At 59.8% G+C, this 19,853-nt stretch overlaps 1 protein-coding gene across 1 annotated transcript in view; it reads right to left on the bottom strand.

Annotated features, from left to right (window-relative positions):
* Window positions 1-5,779: 5,779 nt before the first annotated feature.
* The window catches only part of FADS2 (fatty acid desaturase 2), a 32,066-nt gene continuing 17,992 nt past the window's right edge, over window positions 5,780-19,853 (bottom strand). Inside the window, exons 6-12 of the mRNA XM_047071572.1 lie at window positions 13,333-13,393; window positions 12,868-12,944; window positions 7,271-7,368; window positions 6,920-7,016; window positions 6,597-6,676; window positions 6,086-6,211; window positions 5,780-5,831 (exon numbers count right to left, since the gene is read on the bottom strand). Coding sequence (XP_046927528.1) covers window positions 5,780-5,831; window positions 6,086-6,211; window positions 6,597-6,676; window positions 6,920-7,016; window positions 7,271-7,368; window positions 12,868-12,944; window positions 13,333-13,393 — 591 coding nt within the window. The remainder of the gene's footprint in view (window positions 5,832-6,085; window positions 6,212-6,596; window positions 6,677-6,919; window positions 7,017-7,270; window positions 7,369-12,867; window positions 12,945-13,332; window positions 13,394-19,853) is intronic.

Below are 19,853 nucleotides of genomic sequence, written 5' to 3'. Positions count from 1 at the left end.
GAACGGGGAGTTCTCCCCACCAGCCACAGGATTGCCCCTCGCTTTGTCAAGGCCCCCATGGCCCTGGACTGGGTTCTCTTCCGGGAGGTGGAAGGGGCACACGTGCTGGGGGTCTCATCCAGTCCTTTCCCAGGACCGCCCGGCCCCACCCTGATCCACACCCCATGCGGTTCCCACCCTCCTCTCCTCCGGAGTCCCGTAAACCAGGGGACTAGTCCCACCTCTGCCTGGACTCAGAGCTGCGTGACCTTGTGGAAGTTATTCAACCTCTCTGAGCGGTAGTATGATCCCCGAGGGTGACGGAAGGTAAAAGGGATGCTGTATGGAAGGCTCTTTGCATAGGGCTTGGCAACAGGCCTCTGAAATGTAAAAAGTTTTATGCACAAAGCCCTACACCCTGGGGCCCCACCTGCCCTGACCTGGGACAAGCCCGTGGCTGTCTGAGCGGTGCCATGTGGGCCCCGGGATGGCATTCCCTCCATCTCCTGTACAATCGCGGCTTTCCTGCAGTGGCTCGGAGGGACAGACCTGAGGGCAGCAGGCCCCACCGGGGGAAAGGCTGAGCCTGCGACGCCATCTAGGGGCATCCAGAGTATCTGCACCATTGTGGGGCAGGCCACGCTCCATGCTGCCCCTGGTGGTGGCCGTGGGGAGTGCTCTCCGCCTGCAAATGGGTGGTTGCCTAAGGACCTCCTCCTCCAAGGACGCTTTGGGAAGACGCCTGGCCTCAAGTAGCCACCGATCTCTCCTTATTGCCTGAAATCCTTCACTGGCGGGTCATCCTTATCCTTGTTCCACTCTGTCCCCCATGCTAGAACCTCTGGGGATAGGTCATCACCCCTCTCCTGGGCTGAGCTCCCCCTTATCAGATGTCTTATGCAGTCATGGAACAAAAACCTAGGGAGCGTGGGCTAGGTTTGTAAAAGGAAGGAAGGAAGGAAGGGCCTTGGCAGAGCCTCCAAGAAACCCCGTATCCCTGCTTTACCATCTGCCTACATCTGCACAGCCTGGGCAGATGGCGGAAAAGGAGATTCACAAGTACCAGCCCTGCCTGTGATGTTGGGAATGGCTGGTCCCAGTTATGAACGGACTCCTTTGGGACAGGACAGGTCACTGTCTTTCACTGGGCTTTCCCACACTCCCCTTCCCTTGACACGTCCTAGAGCACCTGGCCGCCTCTTCTGCTGGGTCCTTTCCAAGCTCTCAGGACCTGTCACTAATTCTCCTGGGTACTGGCCCTTGAATTTGGAAGAAAGAACTAAATGCCTTCAAAATACAAAGAAACACATTTATAATGGCAGAGGACCATAGAGACGTGGCCTTCAAATGCTAACATGCTAGGTGGCCCCTTGTGTGTATGCTTGGGCCAGTCTGGTTAGAAATGTCAGATGCGGCCAAGAGAGCTCCGGATCTCCAGACCTCTCCGGGCCTCAGTTTCTTATCTAAAAAAAAAAAAAATTTTTTTTGTTTAATGTTTGTTTATTTTTGAGAGAGGCAGGGGAGGGGCAGAGAGAGAGAGAGAGAGAGAGAGAGAGACAGAATCCGAAGCAGGCTCCAGGCTCTGAGCTGTCAGCACAGAGCCTGATGTGGGGCTTGAACTCACGAACTGCAAGATCGTGACCTGAACTTGACGCTTAACTGGGATGCTTAACTGACTGAGCCACCCAGGCACCCCAGGGGCTTCAGTTTCTTCGCAAGTGGTTGTGGGCACTCCTGGGGTCCACAGCCTATCATTTCCGCGTGTCAGCTGTCAGAGCAAGGATTCTTTGAGAAGTTATGTCCTGTCCAGAGGGGCACACCTCTCTGGGGATGGTGCGGCTGGGACAGCTGAGGAGTCCTGATTGGTCCAAAGCACCGTGTCTCATGAGCAGTGGCCGATGGCTCCCAAGGGCCATCCGGGCCCAGGGCTGCCACCTCTGCCCTGCCCCTTGTCACCAAAGGCCTCCTCTCTCCTCCCAGTGGGCCAAGAGGGTTTCTGAGGGTCCCACGAGAGGCCTAAGGAACTTGTCAGGGCACTGACCACCTCTGGGGCTCGAGGAGCACGCACAGGCCCGGCTGCTCTGCTGACCCTTCCTCCGGGGCCTGGCACCCTGCACGTGCCCGGGCCACCCAGCAAACTGATACTTTTCACCAGGGTGGCCACCTTGCTGGGAGTGTGCTCTCCTCTCCGCAAGGACTCGGCCTGCTGTCCCCCCTAGACAGCTGCCTGGCCTCTCGGGAGTGGACTGGCATTTGACGTGTGTGTGTCGGGGGAGTGGGGAGGTGCCTTGTTCTGGGAGACAGCCTTTCCCTCAAGGAAGCGAAGCAGATGCCCAGGCAGAGTGCTGGGCAAGGAGCAGGGACCCAGCTGTTGCCACCAAGTGGCCTCAGGCCAGGCCCTTCCCTTCCCGTCCCAGCCTCACCTGTGAATGGAAGCTTCCAGTCTTATCATCACTCAGGGCCTTGAATGTGAGGGTGTCATGACTTTGGCAGGGGGTGGGGATCCGACCCCCATGATTCTCTCTGCCAGGTCCGGGGACAGGAGAAGCAATTAGGCAGAGAGCAGGTATGGGCGTCCCCAGCTTCCCGCCCCAAGGGTAATGCTTCAGGTCAAGGACGGTGTGGTGGGAAGGAGTCACAGAGAAGATCCACATGCCCACTGACCTGAGCCGAGGTTTAGCGGGTGCCCTCATAGCCCCAGCGTCCACCTAGCCCATCAGCCGCCCCCCACTCCCACCCCACCACCACTCTCCCCTTCCCCAGGAGCCAGGCTGTCACAGGTGATGAACGCTGGGCTTCCAGCCGGTGGGGTGGTAGGGCCACCTGGGACACAGGGGACCACACCCAGCCTAGGCAGGAGGTGGAACACAGGCCCAGGTGAGAGGGATGGGAAGTGTGTTCCTCAAGGTCTTTCAGCCTCAAGAGCCTCTAAAGGGTCTCCCAGAAGGGCCAGGGCAAGGGCTCGCAGGTCAGATCACTGTAGCCCGGTGCCTTCAATAGACAAATGTGGCCCAGAGAATAGGGGCAAAGGACTCCCCCAAGGCCACTCGGTGGGTCTCTGCCTCCTGGCTCAGGCCTCCTTCTGCAATCTGGGTCCTACTGCAGTGTCCCTGCACCCACTCGGGACATACACACACCCCACTCGGGACACCTGGCTGTCACTGCTGGCTATACTGAAGTCATGGGGAAAGCAAGAGGGGGACGAGGGTCTACTCTGGAGCCCTCCCCAGCCCTGCTAGGAGATGCAAGGCTAAATGGGGAGCCCCCTGAGGTGCTGGCTGTGCTGAACTTCCTGGCCCTTTCCTGGCACACCTGGCTTGACCTGCCAACTGAGCCCACCCAGAAGCGGGGGAGCAGAGCAGCATGGGAGGCAAACTGAGCAAGGGCCCCTGGCACATCCCTTTGGACTTTTCCCAGGCGTGGGACTCAGTCTCTGCCATTGCCTCTGAGCTGGTGGCCCTGGACTGAGATGGCATGGCTGTCTCCCCAGGTTGTGGGGACCCAATGAGCCACGGCACGGGCCACAAGACGGAAGCGTAGGTCTCCAGGACTTTCCAAAGCCCCTTCTGAGAGTTTCTCTGCCCCCGGGGCTCTGTGCACCGACCAGGAAATGGGGAGAAGGGAGTCTGGCAGAAGCCAGTTGACTGGTGAGGTTGTGGGCAGACAGCTGGTCTGAGGATAAACTGGGGACAGAGATGGGGATGGCAGGAAGGTGACCTCGGGCAGCTCCTCCTTGCTGCCCTCCAGAGACCTTCCAGAAAGCCTCCTGTGGCTCCGGTGGCCACGTCTGGAGTTGGGTTTGTGTGAATGCACTTAAGGGGAGGGGAGAGAAGTTCTCTCCAGAACAGAGGCAGCAGGGGGAGGAGGTGGGGTGACTGCAGTTGGGGAGGGGACAGGGAAAAGGCCGCCTGTGTCAGCAGGAGCCTCCTCCCTGGTGCCCCGGACCCTGATTGCAAAGCCCCTTCCTCCAATCCCGACACCCTGCCCAGCATTAACACTCATAAAGTCATCCGCTGATCAAGAAAGTGAGAATAAAATTACTTTTATTTCCAAAAAATGTAGGGGGAGCAGGGAAACAACATGGTAAAAATTAAGATCAGTTCCCTATGGGTCCATTCTGTCTCTGGGGGAGGGACAGCTCCTTGGGCCTCGCGTTCTCAGTGGGGGGGGGCCTCGGGCCCACGCTGCCATGGCAAGCCGGAGGTTTGTCACACTAGAGGCTGGTCCCCCCCTGGCTGGCCAGAGCTGGGGGACTACAGCCTTCCCCCAAAGGCCCCCACTTTGAGCTTGCTTCCGCTCCCCTCCCCTGACGCTAAATATTGGTTAGTGGGTTAGATTTCCGAATGCCCCAGGCCGGAGGCCTCCTCCCTCTCACTTCCCATCCCCTCGGCCACCTGGCCTCCAGCCCCAAACGCCTAGTTGCAGTGTTTACTCGGCCCTCATTAGACCTCCCTCCCAGTCCCCCCCGCACCCCCCCCCCGCCCCCGCCCAGCTGCTCAGGGTCACCTCCTCCGGGACTGCCTCCCTCTGTGCCCCCACTGCCCCCTCGACGACAGCAGCGGCCCCAGCAGCCCCCCGCAGTCAGGGCCACCGTGGGCTGAGTGAGTGAGCCTGGCTCAGCCGACTGCGGGGCCTGGGGAGGCGGTGAGGGGCAGGTGGTAAAAGTTGTCACAAGGCCCAGCCCTGCTGCCACCCGCCTGTCAGAATGTACCGTATAACAAAAGGTTAAAAACACCAGAAGATGGGAGAGTGGAAGACAGTGTGAGCATGTCCACACTGGCAGCCCCAACTCGGGGGAGGGGCTGCGTGAGGCACCCCCTCGGGCGCCCTCCTGCAGCCGGAAAGGCCCGAGGCCACTTGGCCAAGCGGAGAGACTGGCTGGAGCTGCCTGGCAGGTGAGGGAGCACTTTGGAGAAGGGGTCAATAGCTCCAGAATCTTAGGTCTCCCAGCCCGAAGAGGGTGGGCGGGGCGCAAGGCTGATGCTCCTGGGACCTGACAGGACCTGCCTGACCTGGCCACGGGCGGGCCTCCCCTGAGCCCACCTTCAGGACCGCCCCCTGGGACCCGAGGTCACAGGCCGTGCGGCTGGGAAGACATCGGGTGGAACAGCACAAGCCCTGGGTCAGAGGGCACCGGAGGGGCGAGGACACTTCCCGGGGCCCCGGGGGGTCTGAGCTGGCTGCGCTGCTCAGACAAAGGCAGTCGAGAGGCGGGCCAGGACTCTAGACATCCGGAGAGAGGTGGCACCGGCAGGGAGGCCCCGAGCACCGGTGGTCCCAGCGTGGGCTGGGCGGGAGACGGGAACGAGGAGGACACAGGCTCCCTGACACCGGCTGACACAGGCGGCGGGGCCTGCAGGGCCGGGGAGAGCATCGCGCCCAGCGAGGACCCCGCCTCACGGACCCCAAGAGCATCTGAGGCAGAAAAGGAGGCGTGAGGCCCAGAGGCCAGGCAGCAAGGCTGGGGGGGCGGGTGTGTCGCGGGCCTCATCTGTGGACCTCTGGCCCGACAGAAGTTTAGGGGCAGGAGGTGGGGGCTGGGACGGAGCACCTCTCTCTGCTCCTGGGGTTGGGGGCGGGGAGGAGAGGGGGAGGGGCCGCCTGACAAGAGGGCAGCCCCATGAGGGCGAGAAGCGAAGGGAAGGAGGAGAGGGAAAACGAGAGGAAGACCAAAAATGGGGTCTGTGGGCCAGCGTGTACCCTGGCCTCGCGGACACCCCTCGGAACAAAAGCCCACCCCCCCACCCCGTGGCCAGCACTCCCACCTGCTCCCCCTTCCCCGTGGGCGCCCCCAAAGGCTTCATTTGTGGAGGTACGCGTCCAGCCACAGCTGCCCGGACTTCTTCAGGGACCTGGGAGGAGGAGGGGACAGTCAGGGCCCAGGAGGGGCGGGGTCCCCCACCCCTACCACCCCCCCCCAACCTAGGAAGGACAAAGGGAAGGTCCTCAGCCAGCCCAGAGAGAAGCCAGGCCATCCCTAGTAAGGGAGGTGGCCTGGTGGGGACGCCCGCTTTGGCAGGGCGCGGCCCCCTTGCTGTTGTCAGTCCCCAGCTGTCAACAGCTGGTCTCGGCCCTGGGCCCCAGCACCCGTGGCCTCCCCCCTTACCTGATGATGTCCTGCAGGGCCCTCAGCAGTGGCTTCTCCTGGTACTTAATGCCGTGCTTGGCGCACAGAGACTTCACCAGCGGGGCCACCTTGTGGAAGTTGTGCCGGGGCATGGTGGGGAAGAGGCTGGGGGGAGCAGGGCCAGGGTGAGGGCTCTCCCGCTGTGCCCCCAGAGGAGCCGGCACTTGGGCGGTGGGGCCCAGCTGGGCCTCAGCTCCCCTGTCAGCAAAGGGATCGATCCCCCTGCCCTGTAGGCTTACAGGATCGAGGGAGGCCGCCGGTACAAGCTCTCGAATCACAAAGCTTGGGCCACACGTGAGGGGTGGCCGTCCCCGGTGCAGAGTGAGCCCCTCCCTGACCTCAGCTGCAGAGCTCGGTGCTCTGGAGGGAGCCTGGCCAGGGTGAGGGAGAGAGGTCGCCCCGAGGTGCTGCCCGAGCCCGAATGGGGCTGGTGGCCTCCTCCCTGTGCCACCCACCTTCCCCGCCGGCCCGCCTGCCCGCCCTCGCTCACTGGTGCTCGATCTGGAAGTTGAGGTGCCCGCTGAACCAGTCATTGAACAAGGACTGTTCCACGTTGCAGGTGGCAGCCAGCTGCAGAGGGGAGGGGGCGAGAGGCCAGGATCGGAAGGGAGAATGAGGGCTTCACCTCCTTCCCCCCGAGGCCCACCCCTCCCTCTCGCACGGCCCTGCCTAGAGACCTCAGCCCTCCCAGTGGGAGGCCACAGGCAGCCCCAGGGAGGTCCCACCGGGCGCACGGGGCAGCCAAGTTCTGGAGGCCGGGAAATGGACCCGCACACGCCGTGGGGCCCCGGTGACCAGCTCCGCTGCCCTCACCTGGCTGCTGAACCAGTCACGGTAAGGCTCGCAGTCGATCTCCATGACGATGTGGTTCATCTGCGTGACCCACACAAACCAGTGGCTCTCCAGGAACCTGGAAGACAGTCCGGCTCAGCGCAGGAGCCACGGAGTCTTGCTGCCCGTGGGGCCCTGCTGCTGCCCGTGGGGCCCAGCCATGGCAGGAACAGAGCCTCTCCCCTAGCCCGGGGCAGGGGCGGGGGCAGGGGTGAGCCACGGCCCTTGCCGAGGCGCCACGTCGTGGGGCCCAGGGCAGGAAGTGGGGAGCTCTGAGCCCTTCCGCACGGGGCCCCCCCGTGTCAAAGCCCTGTCAAGGCCAAGCTCAGGTACCTGATGAAGTTGAGGAAAAGGACGGCCCCCAGGATGCCATAGAAAGGGCTGTAGGTGAGCAAGAAGCGAGCGTAATAGCTGACGGCCCAGGCCAAGTCCTGCACAGAGAACGAGATTAGATGTGGGACAGCCGTCCTCCCGGGCGCCGCATCCTGACCACACGTGTGCCCACAGCCCCTCACGCGCCGCACTAGGCAAAGGTGGCCTCAGGACGTGGGGCACCAGGCCCGCGGAGGATGCGATGCTTGCTCGCACAGGGCTGGTGGCCGTCTTTGTTTCCGGGGAAATGCTGAATGTGTGTGTAGCAGGAGTGGCCTGGGTGCTTTGCTTCAGGGAAAGAAACAGGGCGGGGTGCAGGAGACGCCAGCCAAGGAACAGCCCCTTTCTGGTCCCGGGGATTCTGAAGGTGCATATAATGCCCCCCACAGCTGCCCTTCAGCCGTGTCCTCCCATTGGGACCCGGGATCTCCTTCCTTGCAGGACAAAGGCCAGCGACACCATCCGTCCTCCACGTAAAGGCCCTCCCAGCAGCCTCTGACTCTGCTGGTCCTCTCCACACACTTGATTCTCCTCCTGTCCCCTCTCCCGGCCTGCCCCTCGCCAAGGTGACAACAGCATCGCAAGCTTGCTTGTCTTCTCTCACTGGGCAAGTGCCTCCCTCAGCTGTCCCCACTGCTCTGCCCTCCACGGCAGCCCCACGGGTAGGCGCTCTGTGGAACGGGTCCTTCTCTCTCCACTGCCTCGCTGCAACCCGACCCGAGTCCGCATGCCTCCCATCGGTCTCCTGCTTCTCCTCGTGCACCGTGGCAACCAGAGCCACCTTCTCAGCCCCGAGCAGAACCTGTCTCTCCCGCAGAGCTCTGCGGCATCAGGGACCACTCTGTCTCCAGCCGCCCTGACCCAGCTTATTCCCGCCCCAGGGCCTTTGCACTGTTTGCTCTCCCCCATCACTTTTCCTCTCCAGAGACTCAGCGCGGCCTCTAAGTGGGGCTAACTGTGTGAGTCCCATCTCCACCATTGGTTCTGTATAGCTGTGGGTGACTCGTCCAGCTGTGCCTCTGTGTCCTCATCTGCGGGACAGGGAGAGAACCTCCCACCGAGGTTGGACGTGGGTTGACCACGTATTACAACGGTAAGTGAAGCCTGCAAGTATAAGCTCTGAACGACTCCAATCCAGTCCCCGCACACTGTCACCACGGAGATCTTCCTAACACGCAACTTGGATCATGACACTGCCACCCCCAAAACCACCACTCGCCCCGTCCCCCACTAGATAAAGGATAAACCCTAGCCTCTGGGTAGGGCGCATGGGCCCTTCACATGCCTGCCCACCGACCTGGCCTCCTCATGCAGCCAGTCTCTCGACCTGGCCCAGGGTCCGTGTCCAGGCTGCACCCACCTGGAGGCTCCTTCTCCCCCTGTCTGCTTGGCCAACTCATCCTATGTCTGACTATTGTTGTTGTCGTTGTAATGTTTATTTTTGAGAGAGACAGAGTGCAAGCAGGGCGGGGGCAGAGAGAGAGGGAGACACAGAATCTGAAGCAGGCTCCGGGCTCTGAGCTGTCAGCCCAGAGCCCGACGCGGGACTCGAACTCACAAACCGCCAGATCATGACTTGAGCTGAAGCCAAATGCTCAACCGACTGAGCCACCCAGTCCGGCTAGGCTCCTCCTTGAATGCCTCCTATCAGAGGCTGAGTTGGGTGCTAGGAGCAAAAGGAGGTCCTTCACGAGCCCCGCATCTGGATGGAAGGTGACAGAAGCATGGGGAGCACTGGGTGGGGTCCTGACACGATCCTCGGATTTAGGAAAGGCCTTCCTTAGGAGGCAGGTGCCTGAGCTGGGCTGGGACAAACCAGAGGGCAGCCAAGCAAAGAACTGTAGGAGACATTCGCAGAAAGACGACAATACGAAAAAAAGCCCAGACAGGAGAGATGGTGGGGTGCGCGGGGGTGGGGAGGTGAGCGGGGGGCAGGGGCTGGGTTTATATGCAGATCTTACGTCCCATGTGCTACAGCCCAAGTGCTCGCGGTGGGGGCGGGAGACAACACCAGGTCCCGTCTCCCTTGGGACACTGACTTCTACCTCTCGGGCAACAGAAAACTCTTGAGAGGTTTACACATCGGAAGAACACAGTCCCATTTGAATCTTAAAATAGATCCCTGCCAACTGGAGATGGAGGGATTAGGTTATTTCGGTAGCTGAGACAGGAAATGATGGAGACTCGAAGCAGGGCCCCCAGTCCCAAGGAGGAGATACAGATTCCAGAACGATTTAGGAGGTGGAGGCAGGTGCATCTGAGGACTGGTTGGTCGTGAGGAATCCCGGCTGGTCCCTGCACTGGTGCCATCGGCTGAGCAGGAAAGTCAGAGGGGAGCAGCTGGGAGGCCAGGTGGGCACGACCTTGGGATCCAGCGAGGGGTCTTGAAGGCGGTGGGAGAAGCGAGCATTCCGGGTTCTGCTCCAACTTTTCCATCACGTTCATTTTCATCTCTTGTGTGTGTTCGTGGTACAGTAGAAAGTACGTGTATATTGGGGCTGCCTGGGCAGCTCAGTCTGTTAAGCGTCCGACTTCGGCTCAGGTCATGATCTCGCGGTTTGTGGGTCCGAGCCCCGCGTGGGGCTCTGTGCTGACAGCTCGGAGCCTGGGGCCTGCTTCGGAGTCTGCGTCTCCCTCTCCCTCGGCCCCTCCCCGACTAGCGCGTTGTCTGTCTCTCAAAAATGAATAAACACTTTTTAAAAATTAAAAAAAAAAAAAAGTACATGCATATGAATGAGGTGCGTGCTTCTTTCTTTTTGTGCAGAGGGACACATGACCACAGGACCACTGGTGTCAGGGGCAGGGAAGCACGGGGAGGAGAACCAGCAGAGGTAGGACGCGGACGCGGACGGAGAGAATCTCAGGAGAGAGTGGCTCGTGGCGTCGGACCCAGAACCTCCAGGATATGGTGACGGGCAACATTGCTGGAGAGTAAACACCTCTCTCCTTGAAGCTCTGACTGACAGTGTCTCAAGCCCTCCCCTCCAGGCCAGGATTTCTCATCCTCTACACGACCGACCGCCTTTGGGGCTCTCTACCGCGGGGGCCTGTCCCGTGCGTGACAGGACATTTAGCAGCGTCCCCGGCTAGGTGCCCACCAGATGCCAGTTGCACTGTCTCCCCTGAGTTGTGACCACCAAAAATGTCTCCAGATATTGCCAGCTGGCCCAGCAGAACCGCTCCTGCGGCGGACCACTGCCCCAAGCCACCGCCCCAAGCCCCTGCAGGACACAAGTCTGTTCCATGCCCTGTGCAGTCATGGACCCCAGGCGTGGCCCTGGATCTCGACTGCCCTGAATCCCCAGCACCGGACCTGACCGCAGTCAGCTCCTGTTTTGTAGAAGGAGCCCGAGGCTGGAGGCCGGTCCCTCTCACCCAGCTTGAACCCGACTCCCCAGCAGGGGCAAGGGCAGGGCCCTGAGGGGTCCTATCATATTCCCCTGGTTCTGCCACCTGATCCCATTGAGGTACGTAGCCTCATTTCCTTTCCTGTTGTCCTTATCAAGTACTTTGTCCCTTGGGGAACAAGGACGGTTAAAAAAAAAAAAAAAAAAAGGAAATACTCAGGCAGGAGTCATCTGCCATGAAAGCTGGTTAAAATACCCCCAGTAGCTGGGGTGCCTGGGTGGCTCAGTTGGTTAAGTGTCTGACTCTTGATTTCAACTCAGGTCATGATCTCATGGTTGGTGAGTTCAGGCCCCGCATCGGGCTCTGTGCTGACAGCATGGAGCCTGCTTGGGATTCTCTCTCTCTCTCTCTCTCTCTCTGTCCCTCCCCTGCCCCTCTCTCAAAATAAACAAATAGACTTAAAAAAAAAATACCTCCAGCAGCACTGCGAAACCCCACACAGCAGGGCTCAAGTTCCTTTTCAGCTGTGTGATCCCTTCCAGAGCCCGGGGTCCCCAGGGGAAACAGCAGTTTCCGCAGGCGGGAGGTGTGGGTTCAAATTCCCACGGTTTAACTGACCCAGGAACTCCAATCCTCCAGCCTGTGCCATTTAACTCATAAACCAGGGTAAAACAACATAATGTAGGTGGCCGCACTGAACTGTTCCTGGAACACGGTAAGTACTGATGAAACGCTCGCTTCCGGAAAAATATCATGTCCCAGAAGCGGGTGGTACAGGTTCTGCCAACACAGGGCTGGCAGAGACTTCCAGAATCTACTGCCTCCCGGACCACCCCAACGCCTCCTGGGTCCCAGCCCTGGACCTTAGCAGAATCAACAGGCATGGCCCCTGTCCCACAATTTCAACGAGAGAGGTTAAGGCAAAGTACTCGGAAGCCGTTCAAATGCTATAGAAACAGGAGGTAGTATTTGAGAGAGACTGGGGGCTGATGTAAGGGGAGAGCACAGGGCCTGGGTTCTAGTGCCAGACCCTCCCTCCCACCCCCCGCTTCGTGTCACCCTGGGCAAGTCCCAAACTCTCAGAGTCTCAATATTCTCATTTATGAAACTGGGTTTAAAAAAAAAAAAAAAAAAAGACCAGCAATACCTACGTGCGCCTCCACTTGGCCTCCAGGGCAGGGGCCCCCTCCCAGTCCCAGGGAGCCATACTCTGCCACAGTCAAGGCTCTGCCAGTGGGGATGGCTCCATCTGGGTCATTCTATCAACCTTGTACATAGAATCATGCCTGCACGTCTACGTAAAGCCAACGGCCGGGGCGTGGGCCGCGCTGGACGGCTCTCTCTGGACGCAGAATCTGGAGATTCTGCCAAGCCCGATGTGACAGGCTGGATTGTGTCCCCCTAAAATGCGTACGTTGAAACCCTGCTCCCAGGGCCTCCCGTGAGCTTGTCTGGAGCTAGGGTCGCTGCAAATGCCATCAGCTAAGCTGGGGTCCACAGGGTGGGCCCTCATTCACTGTGACCGGCGTTCTTCGCCAAGGGGAATCTGGACACAGATACAGGTGCATACAGGGAAGACGATGAGAGACACCCACAGGGGACCCGGCTGTCCACAGGCCAAGGAGACTGGCCGGGACCAGGTCCTAACAGCCCTCGGAAGGATCTACATCCCCAACACCCCACCTCTGGCTGCTAGCCCCCAGAACTGCGAGAGCGACCCCTCTGTGGTGGGACACAGCTGCCACTCAGTCTGTGCTCCTTTCTTGCGCGGCCGTAGCAACGGGATGCACCTGTCATCTGAGCCAGCGCCCGGCGGCTCTCCGTTCACCACGCGGAGCATGGTGTGCCCTGGCTCACGGGGTCTCGGGGCTGCACGGGAGGCAGTGGCCGGAGCGGTGGACAGGTGGCCCGAGTCTGGCTCTCATCACGTCGCCTTTGGGAACTTTCCGAGGGAGCTCTGCAAAGGCGGTGGCCTCCCACTGCCCCCACTGTGTGTGTGTGTGTGTGTGTGTGTGTGTGTGTGTGTGTAGGGGGGAAATGTGTGAGGCTGGGGCACTGTGGTCTCCTCGGTTCCTGGGAGCCTCAAAGGAGGTCCTTTCCTGAGAGTGACAAGACAGCCCCCCCTCCCGAGGGGGGACAGGGCAGGCCCCTGGGCCCGCCTGCCCCTGTGTGCCCCCCACACCCTTGGCCAGCTGTACCCCTTGACTCACCACCCAGTCTCTGCGTGCGATCATGGTCATGATGATCTGGTACTGGAAGTACACAGGGATGAGCAGTGGTGGCCCGACTGCGGGGAGAACAGAGGTGCTCAGAGCCTGGACGGTCCGGGGGCGGGAGTCGGGCCGAACCCTGAATGGGGGGCCCAGCCCTGCAGCTCACAGGCAGAGGTGGCGACCTGTGCCCGAGGAGCAGAGGTGGAGCAGACGCCCCCCACCCCCACCCCACCCTCCCCTCCGTCTGGGACGCCCCCCCCCCCCCAGCCGAGTGCGGGACCCTGGGTCTGTGCCCCATCTGTATCACGGGCCAGGTGCCATCTGCTGGGGATGCCGTTTACTGCCGGGGCCCCTCCTGCTCTAACAGGCTTGGGGGCGATTTCTGGGTCCGAAGGGGTGTCAGGCGAGAGCGGATAGATGGCCCTTGTGGGGTGTGGTTGTGGGGTGCGCCCCGGCACTCACTCAGGAAGAAGTACTCGTGCTGGTGATTGTAAGGTAGGTATTTCAGCTTCTTCTTGCCGTACTGAGGGGAGCGGAGAGAGCATGAGCACCCATCACCCCCAGGCTCCGGCCGCCCGTGCCCCCCCCCACCACTGCTCGGCGGCCACCGCCCCTCTCCTGTCAGTCTGCACCCTGGGCCCCCAAAGCTGAGCCCCTCTGGCCCTCGGGGCTCCTGGCTGCCCCGGCGAACAGTGGCCACCGTTTCCTCGGGTTCGCCCGGGCTGAGGGTGCCTACCCCAAGCTTCACCCCCTGCAGGCCTGAGCTCACCCACGCCTCTGCCAGCCCAGGAGGCTGGTGCTTCTGAGCACCTGGGTCAAATCATTGCCCAAGGCCACACGGAAAATGGGCCCAGCTGGGATCTGGCCCAAGAAAGCTGACTCGGAGCCCACATGGCAAGCCCTAAACAAATGTTTGTGGAGTGAGTGCGCAACTGAATGACTCACATGGGGACCCACAGAGGGAGCTCCTTGGACAGCCTCCACCCCTTTGAGGGTGAGAAAAGCTCTCGGGGCATCCCGGGGAGCTCCCCAGAGCCCGCCGCAGCCGGGAGAACCCAGGTAAGGGCCAGGGGGATTGTTAACAGTCACCGGGGTGGAAGCAGCTCCTTCCCTGGAGCCTCCTGCAATTTTCAAAAGCTAATCACTTTCCCCAGGAGGATGCTTTTCTGTTCAGGGTGCCGGCAGGCCAGGGAGGCCACGCCTAGCCACCTGGTCCCAGCCAGGGCACCCTGACACCCAGACGCTCCGAACGAGGAGGGCCACGCTGGGGCCTGGGCACATAGCTGCTTCGGCCGTGCTGAGCACGAGCCGGTAGGGGAGCCACTGCCCCACAGGGTCCCTGGAGCCCTTAAATTCTAGGGTCCAGTCCTCTGGAGACCAGCCCACCTCGCTCCTTGGGGACTGAGACCATAAGGTGATGCTCAGAGAGTGGCCCCCTGATCCTGGTGCCGATGCTGAAGGGCCACACAGGGAGGCCGGGCTTAGACCTGCACAGATCACTTAGTCTCTCTGAGCCCTGTTCGGCACCCAAATCACTGTTCGTTAAGAGGAGCCAATGAGAACATGGGCATAAATGCCAGGTGCTGGCCCCTGGGACACTGCCCCTCACCCACCCTTCCCTGGATCCATCCACCTTCAGAGCAAGGCGATCATTCCTATTTACTGCAGTCAGGAGAGGAGAGCACATTACAGATGGCGAGACCCTGGATATTGGCCACCCAATGCCCCCATCCCCAGGTGAGAGAGAGGGAAGTGACCATCAGACTCACAGGCAGGGCCCATGACTCTTGAAAAAAGGGGCCCTGGTGGGAAGGAAGCCCAGACTGTCCCCAGGACGGGCGTCTTGGCACCAGGGGCCCTGGTCATGACACATCTGGCTGAAGCACCACTAGAAGTGACCCCTTTGTTCCGTGTGGCCTCCTGTGCCTTGGCAAGGGTCTCGCTCATCCCCAGAAAGTGTGGCCATTTACACGAGGACGGTCACTAAGGCCAGGGCTGCGGCTGGCCTCGGAGAGGTCCCAGCCAAGGAAGCTTCAGAGGCAGCCTTCGAAGGTTCCTCAGCGGCCAGTTGACGGGTGGGGGGAGAGTGCTGTGGTCCAGGGTTCCAGGGAGCCTACAGAGGGGCCGTTGGATCCTGCTCTAACCTCCTTCTAGAAGCCAGGAAATGGTCCCACAGGCCCAGCCTGAGTCTGCAGGCTTCTCGGCCCTGGACAGGGGCCCTTCCGATCACATCTCGGCCCCACAGGCCATCCCAGGAGGTGGCCCCAGGCCCAGAGGACCCTCTTGGGCTAGTTAGACTCCACTCGGGAAGTGACCCTTAAGGAAGGCCAGCCAGGTGGGTAGACCAGAAGGTCCCCATAGAAGGACTTAGGGGTGGCACCAGGGAATTCAGCTGACGTTGCGTTTCTGTAGCAAGCCACTGTTTTCATCGCTTTCTGGTGGCCTCTGGGGAGTGACAGAGATCACATGGGCTGCCGCTCCCCCAGCTCCCACTGAGTCCCGTGGGTGCCCCGCCCCCATGCTGCAGACTGTCCCGCAGGCGCTGCTGGGTCCCTGGCCCCCTGCCCGGCTGTCCCTTGGGCAGCGGTGGGCCTCCCTGTCAGACCCTGGGTCCCCAGGCTTAGGGAAGCAGGGGCTCGGGATTCGGAAACAATTCAGTATTTGAGCAAATTGCTTCACACACACCCTCCCCTGCCCTGTCATGAGCTTTGGGCTCCTCACTCATCGAGGGGGGGTCTGATGGGCACATCCCAGGGCTGTTGAGGGACCAGCACATGAAGCGGATATGATGGGACTTCAGGACCGCGAATGGAACCATGAACTGTCGTCACAGCTACACGTGTGGCGTGCGGTGACACAACAAAACGTCACCGCACATCGCTGCACGTTCCCATCTCGGTGACCTCAGCTGGAGCAGGGGCAGGACTGTCTGGCAGGGTAAGGCTGGCCCTCTGACAACCAGAGTGCACGCCCGGTCTGGCGATGTGTGCCTGACTTGCGGGCTCAGCTCATTGCCAGCATCTAGCCGTGCAGGGCACCAGGCTCAGGGGAGGCAGGCAGAGGGCGTCAGAACGTACGAAGCTGAGAGGAGGTGCCTGCTCCCTGCATCTCAACTCATCAGAGAGCGGGGGTGGCCCCACAAGCTCATTTCCTAATGTCCAGCAGGTGGTACCTTGGGCAGGTTCTGGCAGGACCCAGGAGCGCTGGCCTGGGGGCAGGACAGCCTGGGTTTGGATGCTGCTGCTGCCTTTTCTAGCTACAACCTCGAGCGAGTCATTTCAGGTCTCTTGGCCTTAGCTCTTCCATCCGTGAAATGGGCACGATGAGGGCTCCTGCCTCGTGGCTAAGCAAAGATTAAGCGATATGTCGCATGCCGTGTTCGGCCGATGCTAGGCGCACGACTCAGTCAGAGTCTGCTCTCCGCAACCCCCCCCATAGTGGGTGCGGGGCCTGGAGGACCCCCACACCTCCTCTCCTCCAGGAGAGTCCTTGTCACACGGAGGGAGAAAGCTCAGGTGGCAGGGCTGTCATAAGTGAGACGCAGAGAAGACAGAGGGTGCTTTCACTCAGGCCAGGTGGCCTCCTGTGGTCTACAGGACAAAACGGTGGCACGCACAGGGCTCCCTTTGACACATTCCGGAGCTAAGGCTCCTAGGGGACAAAAGCAGGGGCGGGGGGAGCCCTGCCGGCTCTGGTGGCCTGGCTTCCCGGAGGTCCCTACCGCTTTGCCCAGGCTGGGCTCACCGTCCGGTGCCCAGCCCCTCCGCAGACCATGGGCCAGGCTTGGCTTACAGGCTGAGTGCATGCCAGGGGCGTGTGCGGGGGACTTTTCAGCTTTGGAACAAGATGTCTGAGGAACAACAAGGGCCTTCCTTGTCTGTTCAGGGTTGGGGGAGGGGAGCTGTCGCCAAGCCCAGTCCCCGCCTCTGGGAACCTGCAAACTCACAGAGAGAAATGAGCTACGTGGCCACGCCGGGCATGCACAGCAGGGCAAGACCCCAGTCCGTGGGCCCCGAGAGGAGGGCCGTGGTTGTTCCAAGGGAGGGCTGGTCACTCGGCCCGTTCACAAAGGTCTCCCTGGAGGGGCAGGTGCAGACAGGCGGCAGGGCAGGGAGAGCATCCCCGTCCCAGATGGGCGGAAAAGGAGGATGTCGGGTGGGGAGGCACACTCATGGCTTCTGAAAGCCCTCTTACAGCGCCACCGGGATAATGGCCTCACCGTTCCCCTCGGGATGCGACAGATAGATAAATGGCTGAGCGAAGGCTGCCCCTGACATCACCGCTATTTAACTCTGTTCTGGAAGTTCCAGTAATGTCAGAAAACCCAAACCAGAAACAAGAGTGTGGAGCTGTTAGAAAGAGTAAATCTTCATTATTTTCAAGGATAGAATTGTCTACCCAGGAAACTCAGAACAATCAGCTGAAATAACTCAAATCACAAAGAGGCCTGAGGGGGGCGCCACGGTGGCTCAGTCAGTTATGCGTCCGACATTTGATTTCGGCTCAGGTCGTGATCTCACGGTTTGTGGGATCCAACCCCCCCCCCCCCCCCGCCGCCGACGCCGCGTTGGGGTCTGCGGACGACGGCGCAGAGTCCGCTCGGGATTCTCTCTCCCTCTCTCTCTGCCCTTCCCCTGTTCTCTCTCTCAAAATAAAGAAATAAACATTTTTTAAAAAGCCAAAAAAAAAAAAAAAAAACCCCAAAAACCCCAAAGATGACTGAGTGGACAACCAGCTGGACCTAAGATGACAATCAAATATCAACAGCTTCCCTGAACCCTGGCGAAACCCCAATAACAAAAATGGAAAATATCCAGCATGAAATTGAACAAGAACCACCCATGAGACGTATAAAGAAAAGTCTACGAGGGGGCGCCTGGGTGGCGCAGTCGGTTAAGCGTCCGACTTCAGCCAGGTCACGATCTCGCGGTCCGTGAGTTCGAGCCCCGCGTCAGGCTCTGGGCTGATGGCTCAGAGCCTGGAGCCTGTTTCCGATTCTGTGTCTCCCTCTCTCTCTGACCCTCCCCCGTTCATGCTTTGTCTCTCTCTGTCCCAAAAATAAATAAACGTTGAAAAAAAAAAAATTTAAGAAAAGTCTACGAGAAATAAAAAGAGGCTTGAGCAGTTGGAGAAAGACGCCTTACTTCTGGATGGAAAGATCGAGTACGAGGACGTCCATTCTTCCCAGGAACGGAACGTCAGTCCGCTAACGAGCTTACGGTAAGTTATTAAGGGCCTAGGGTGGATGGAGGGCCGCCCAAGTCGTGCAGACGGTGTCCTGCCTGAGGCCAGACAGCCCAGCCCAGGCGCAGGGCTTGGGGGAGCCCCCCTTACCCCGCTCCGTCGTCGCCACATGGGAAGGGCCTTGCGCGCTGACAGGGGTGGTGCTAGAAAAAACTGGCTGACTCCAGACAACTGCGGAGGGAGGACGTCAGCCATACCCACAGTCTCTTCGGCCAAAGTTAAATAATTCAAAGTGAAGCCCTAAGACGTTGAAAATAATATGTACGAAGAACTTTCTTGGGGTGCCTGCCCGGCTCAGTCGGTAAAGTGTGCGACTCTTGATTTTGAGGTTGTGAGTTCAAACCCCACATGGGGTGTAGAGATTACTTAAAATCTTTTTTTTTTTTTTTTAAGAACTTTCTAAGCATAAAAGAAATGAAAGGAATCTGCAGGAGGGGAAGAAATGAATACATCTTGGTACATAAAACGAACAAAATCCTCCTGAAAGTCATAAAGAAGACCAGAAGGCAGATAACTAAGAGGCCCACCCTGCTCACCTTTCTGCGCGCCGGGCAGCCCTTTGGAGCTGGTCTGTTTATCGGGGCCTGGAGATAAGAGCCCCGGCCTCCTTGCTCTGGAGGCCAGAGGCTTTCTCAAGATCCCAAGGCCTGGGGGCGCCTGGGTGGCTCAGTGGATTAAGCTTCTGACTCGATTTTTGGCTCTGGTCATGATCTCACGGTTTGTGAGGTCGTGAGTTCTCAGAGCCTGCTTGGGATTCTCTCTCTGCCCCTCCCCCACTTCCTCTCTCTCAAAATAAAGGAATAAACGTTTAAAAAAAAAAAAAAAAGGCCCTGAGACCTGGCCATCTGGGGCCAGGTGGCTGGCCCTGGGGTGTGTGGGGTGTGTGGTATGTGGGCCCGGCCTGAGACAATGTCATCAGACCCATGGTCACCAGGGTCCCTTCCAGGGCAGCAGGGTCCTGTGGACACCGGGGCACGGCTGGGTCAGGAACCCAGCAGACATCTGGCCTTTCCCTCGACACGTGGGTCAAAGCAGAGGATTTCCACAGAGCCCCCGTGGCCCCGGCTGTGGTCTCTCAAATGCTACCGGCCATCCGATAACCAGATCCCCGAACCTTCCCTCCCCAGCACCTGCCCCAAAGCTGGCGTTCCAGAAGTGTCTACGGAGACGAGATGTTGAAAGAGGTTTCCCTGGCCACCACACGGAGAGGAAAGAAGGCTTCCTGCCAGCAGAGCTGGTGAGACTGGATTTGTGTTGTTAGGGACACAGAGAGCATCTGGCAGGACAGCCGACGACTCTACAACATGAAGCCTCAGGGAGAAAGGGAAGCCTTTGTCCTCACTCATCAAGGCCCCAAGTTCGTCGGCCCCGCTATCCGGACACCTCACATCAAAGCTAGCAAACTGTTTCCTAGAAGAAACAGGGCAAGCTTGTGCTTCGGCAGAGAATATAATCCCTGCCTGGCCAGAGAGGCTCCTCTCTTCCAAAGCACTGAATTTTGGCTAATTTCCTCTGCATTGACCATGCCACGGAAAACCCATGTTTCTGCTCAGATGTTCTCTTGGGTGGAACTGAAATGGGAAAGACAGGGTGAGAGCCAGAACTGGAGGAACAGGCTCTCTCCCTTCCTTGCTCCAAGGCTTGGATGCCAATATCGTCGGGAACACCGCAGCACCGCTGGGAATCCCAGGCCCCTCTCCTTCCTTGATGCGCCTCTCTTGACAAATGCTTACGGAGTC

This window comes from Lynx rufus, unplaced genomic scaffold (assembly GCF_022079265.1).
Source record: "Lynx rufus isolate CCGP_SWC_20201006 ecotype Redwood Valley unplaced genomic scaffold, mLynRuf1.p SCAF_9, whole genome shotgun sequence".
In the NCBI taxonomy this organism is placed as follows: domain Eukaryota; kingdom Metazoa; phylum Chordata; class Mammalia; order Carnivora; family Felidae; genus Lynx; species Lynx rufus.
The sequence above is the reverse complement of the archived record's forward strand: the minus strand, read 5'-3'. Positions and strand labels throughout refer to the sequence as shown.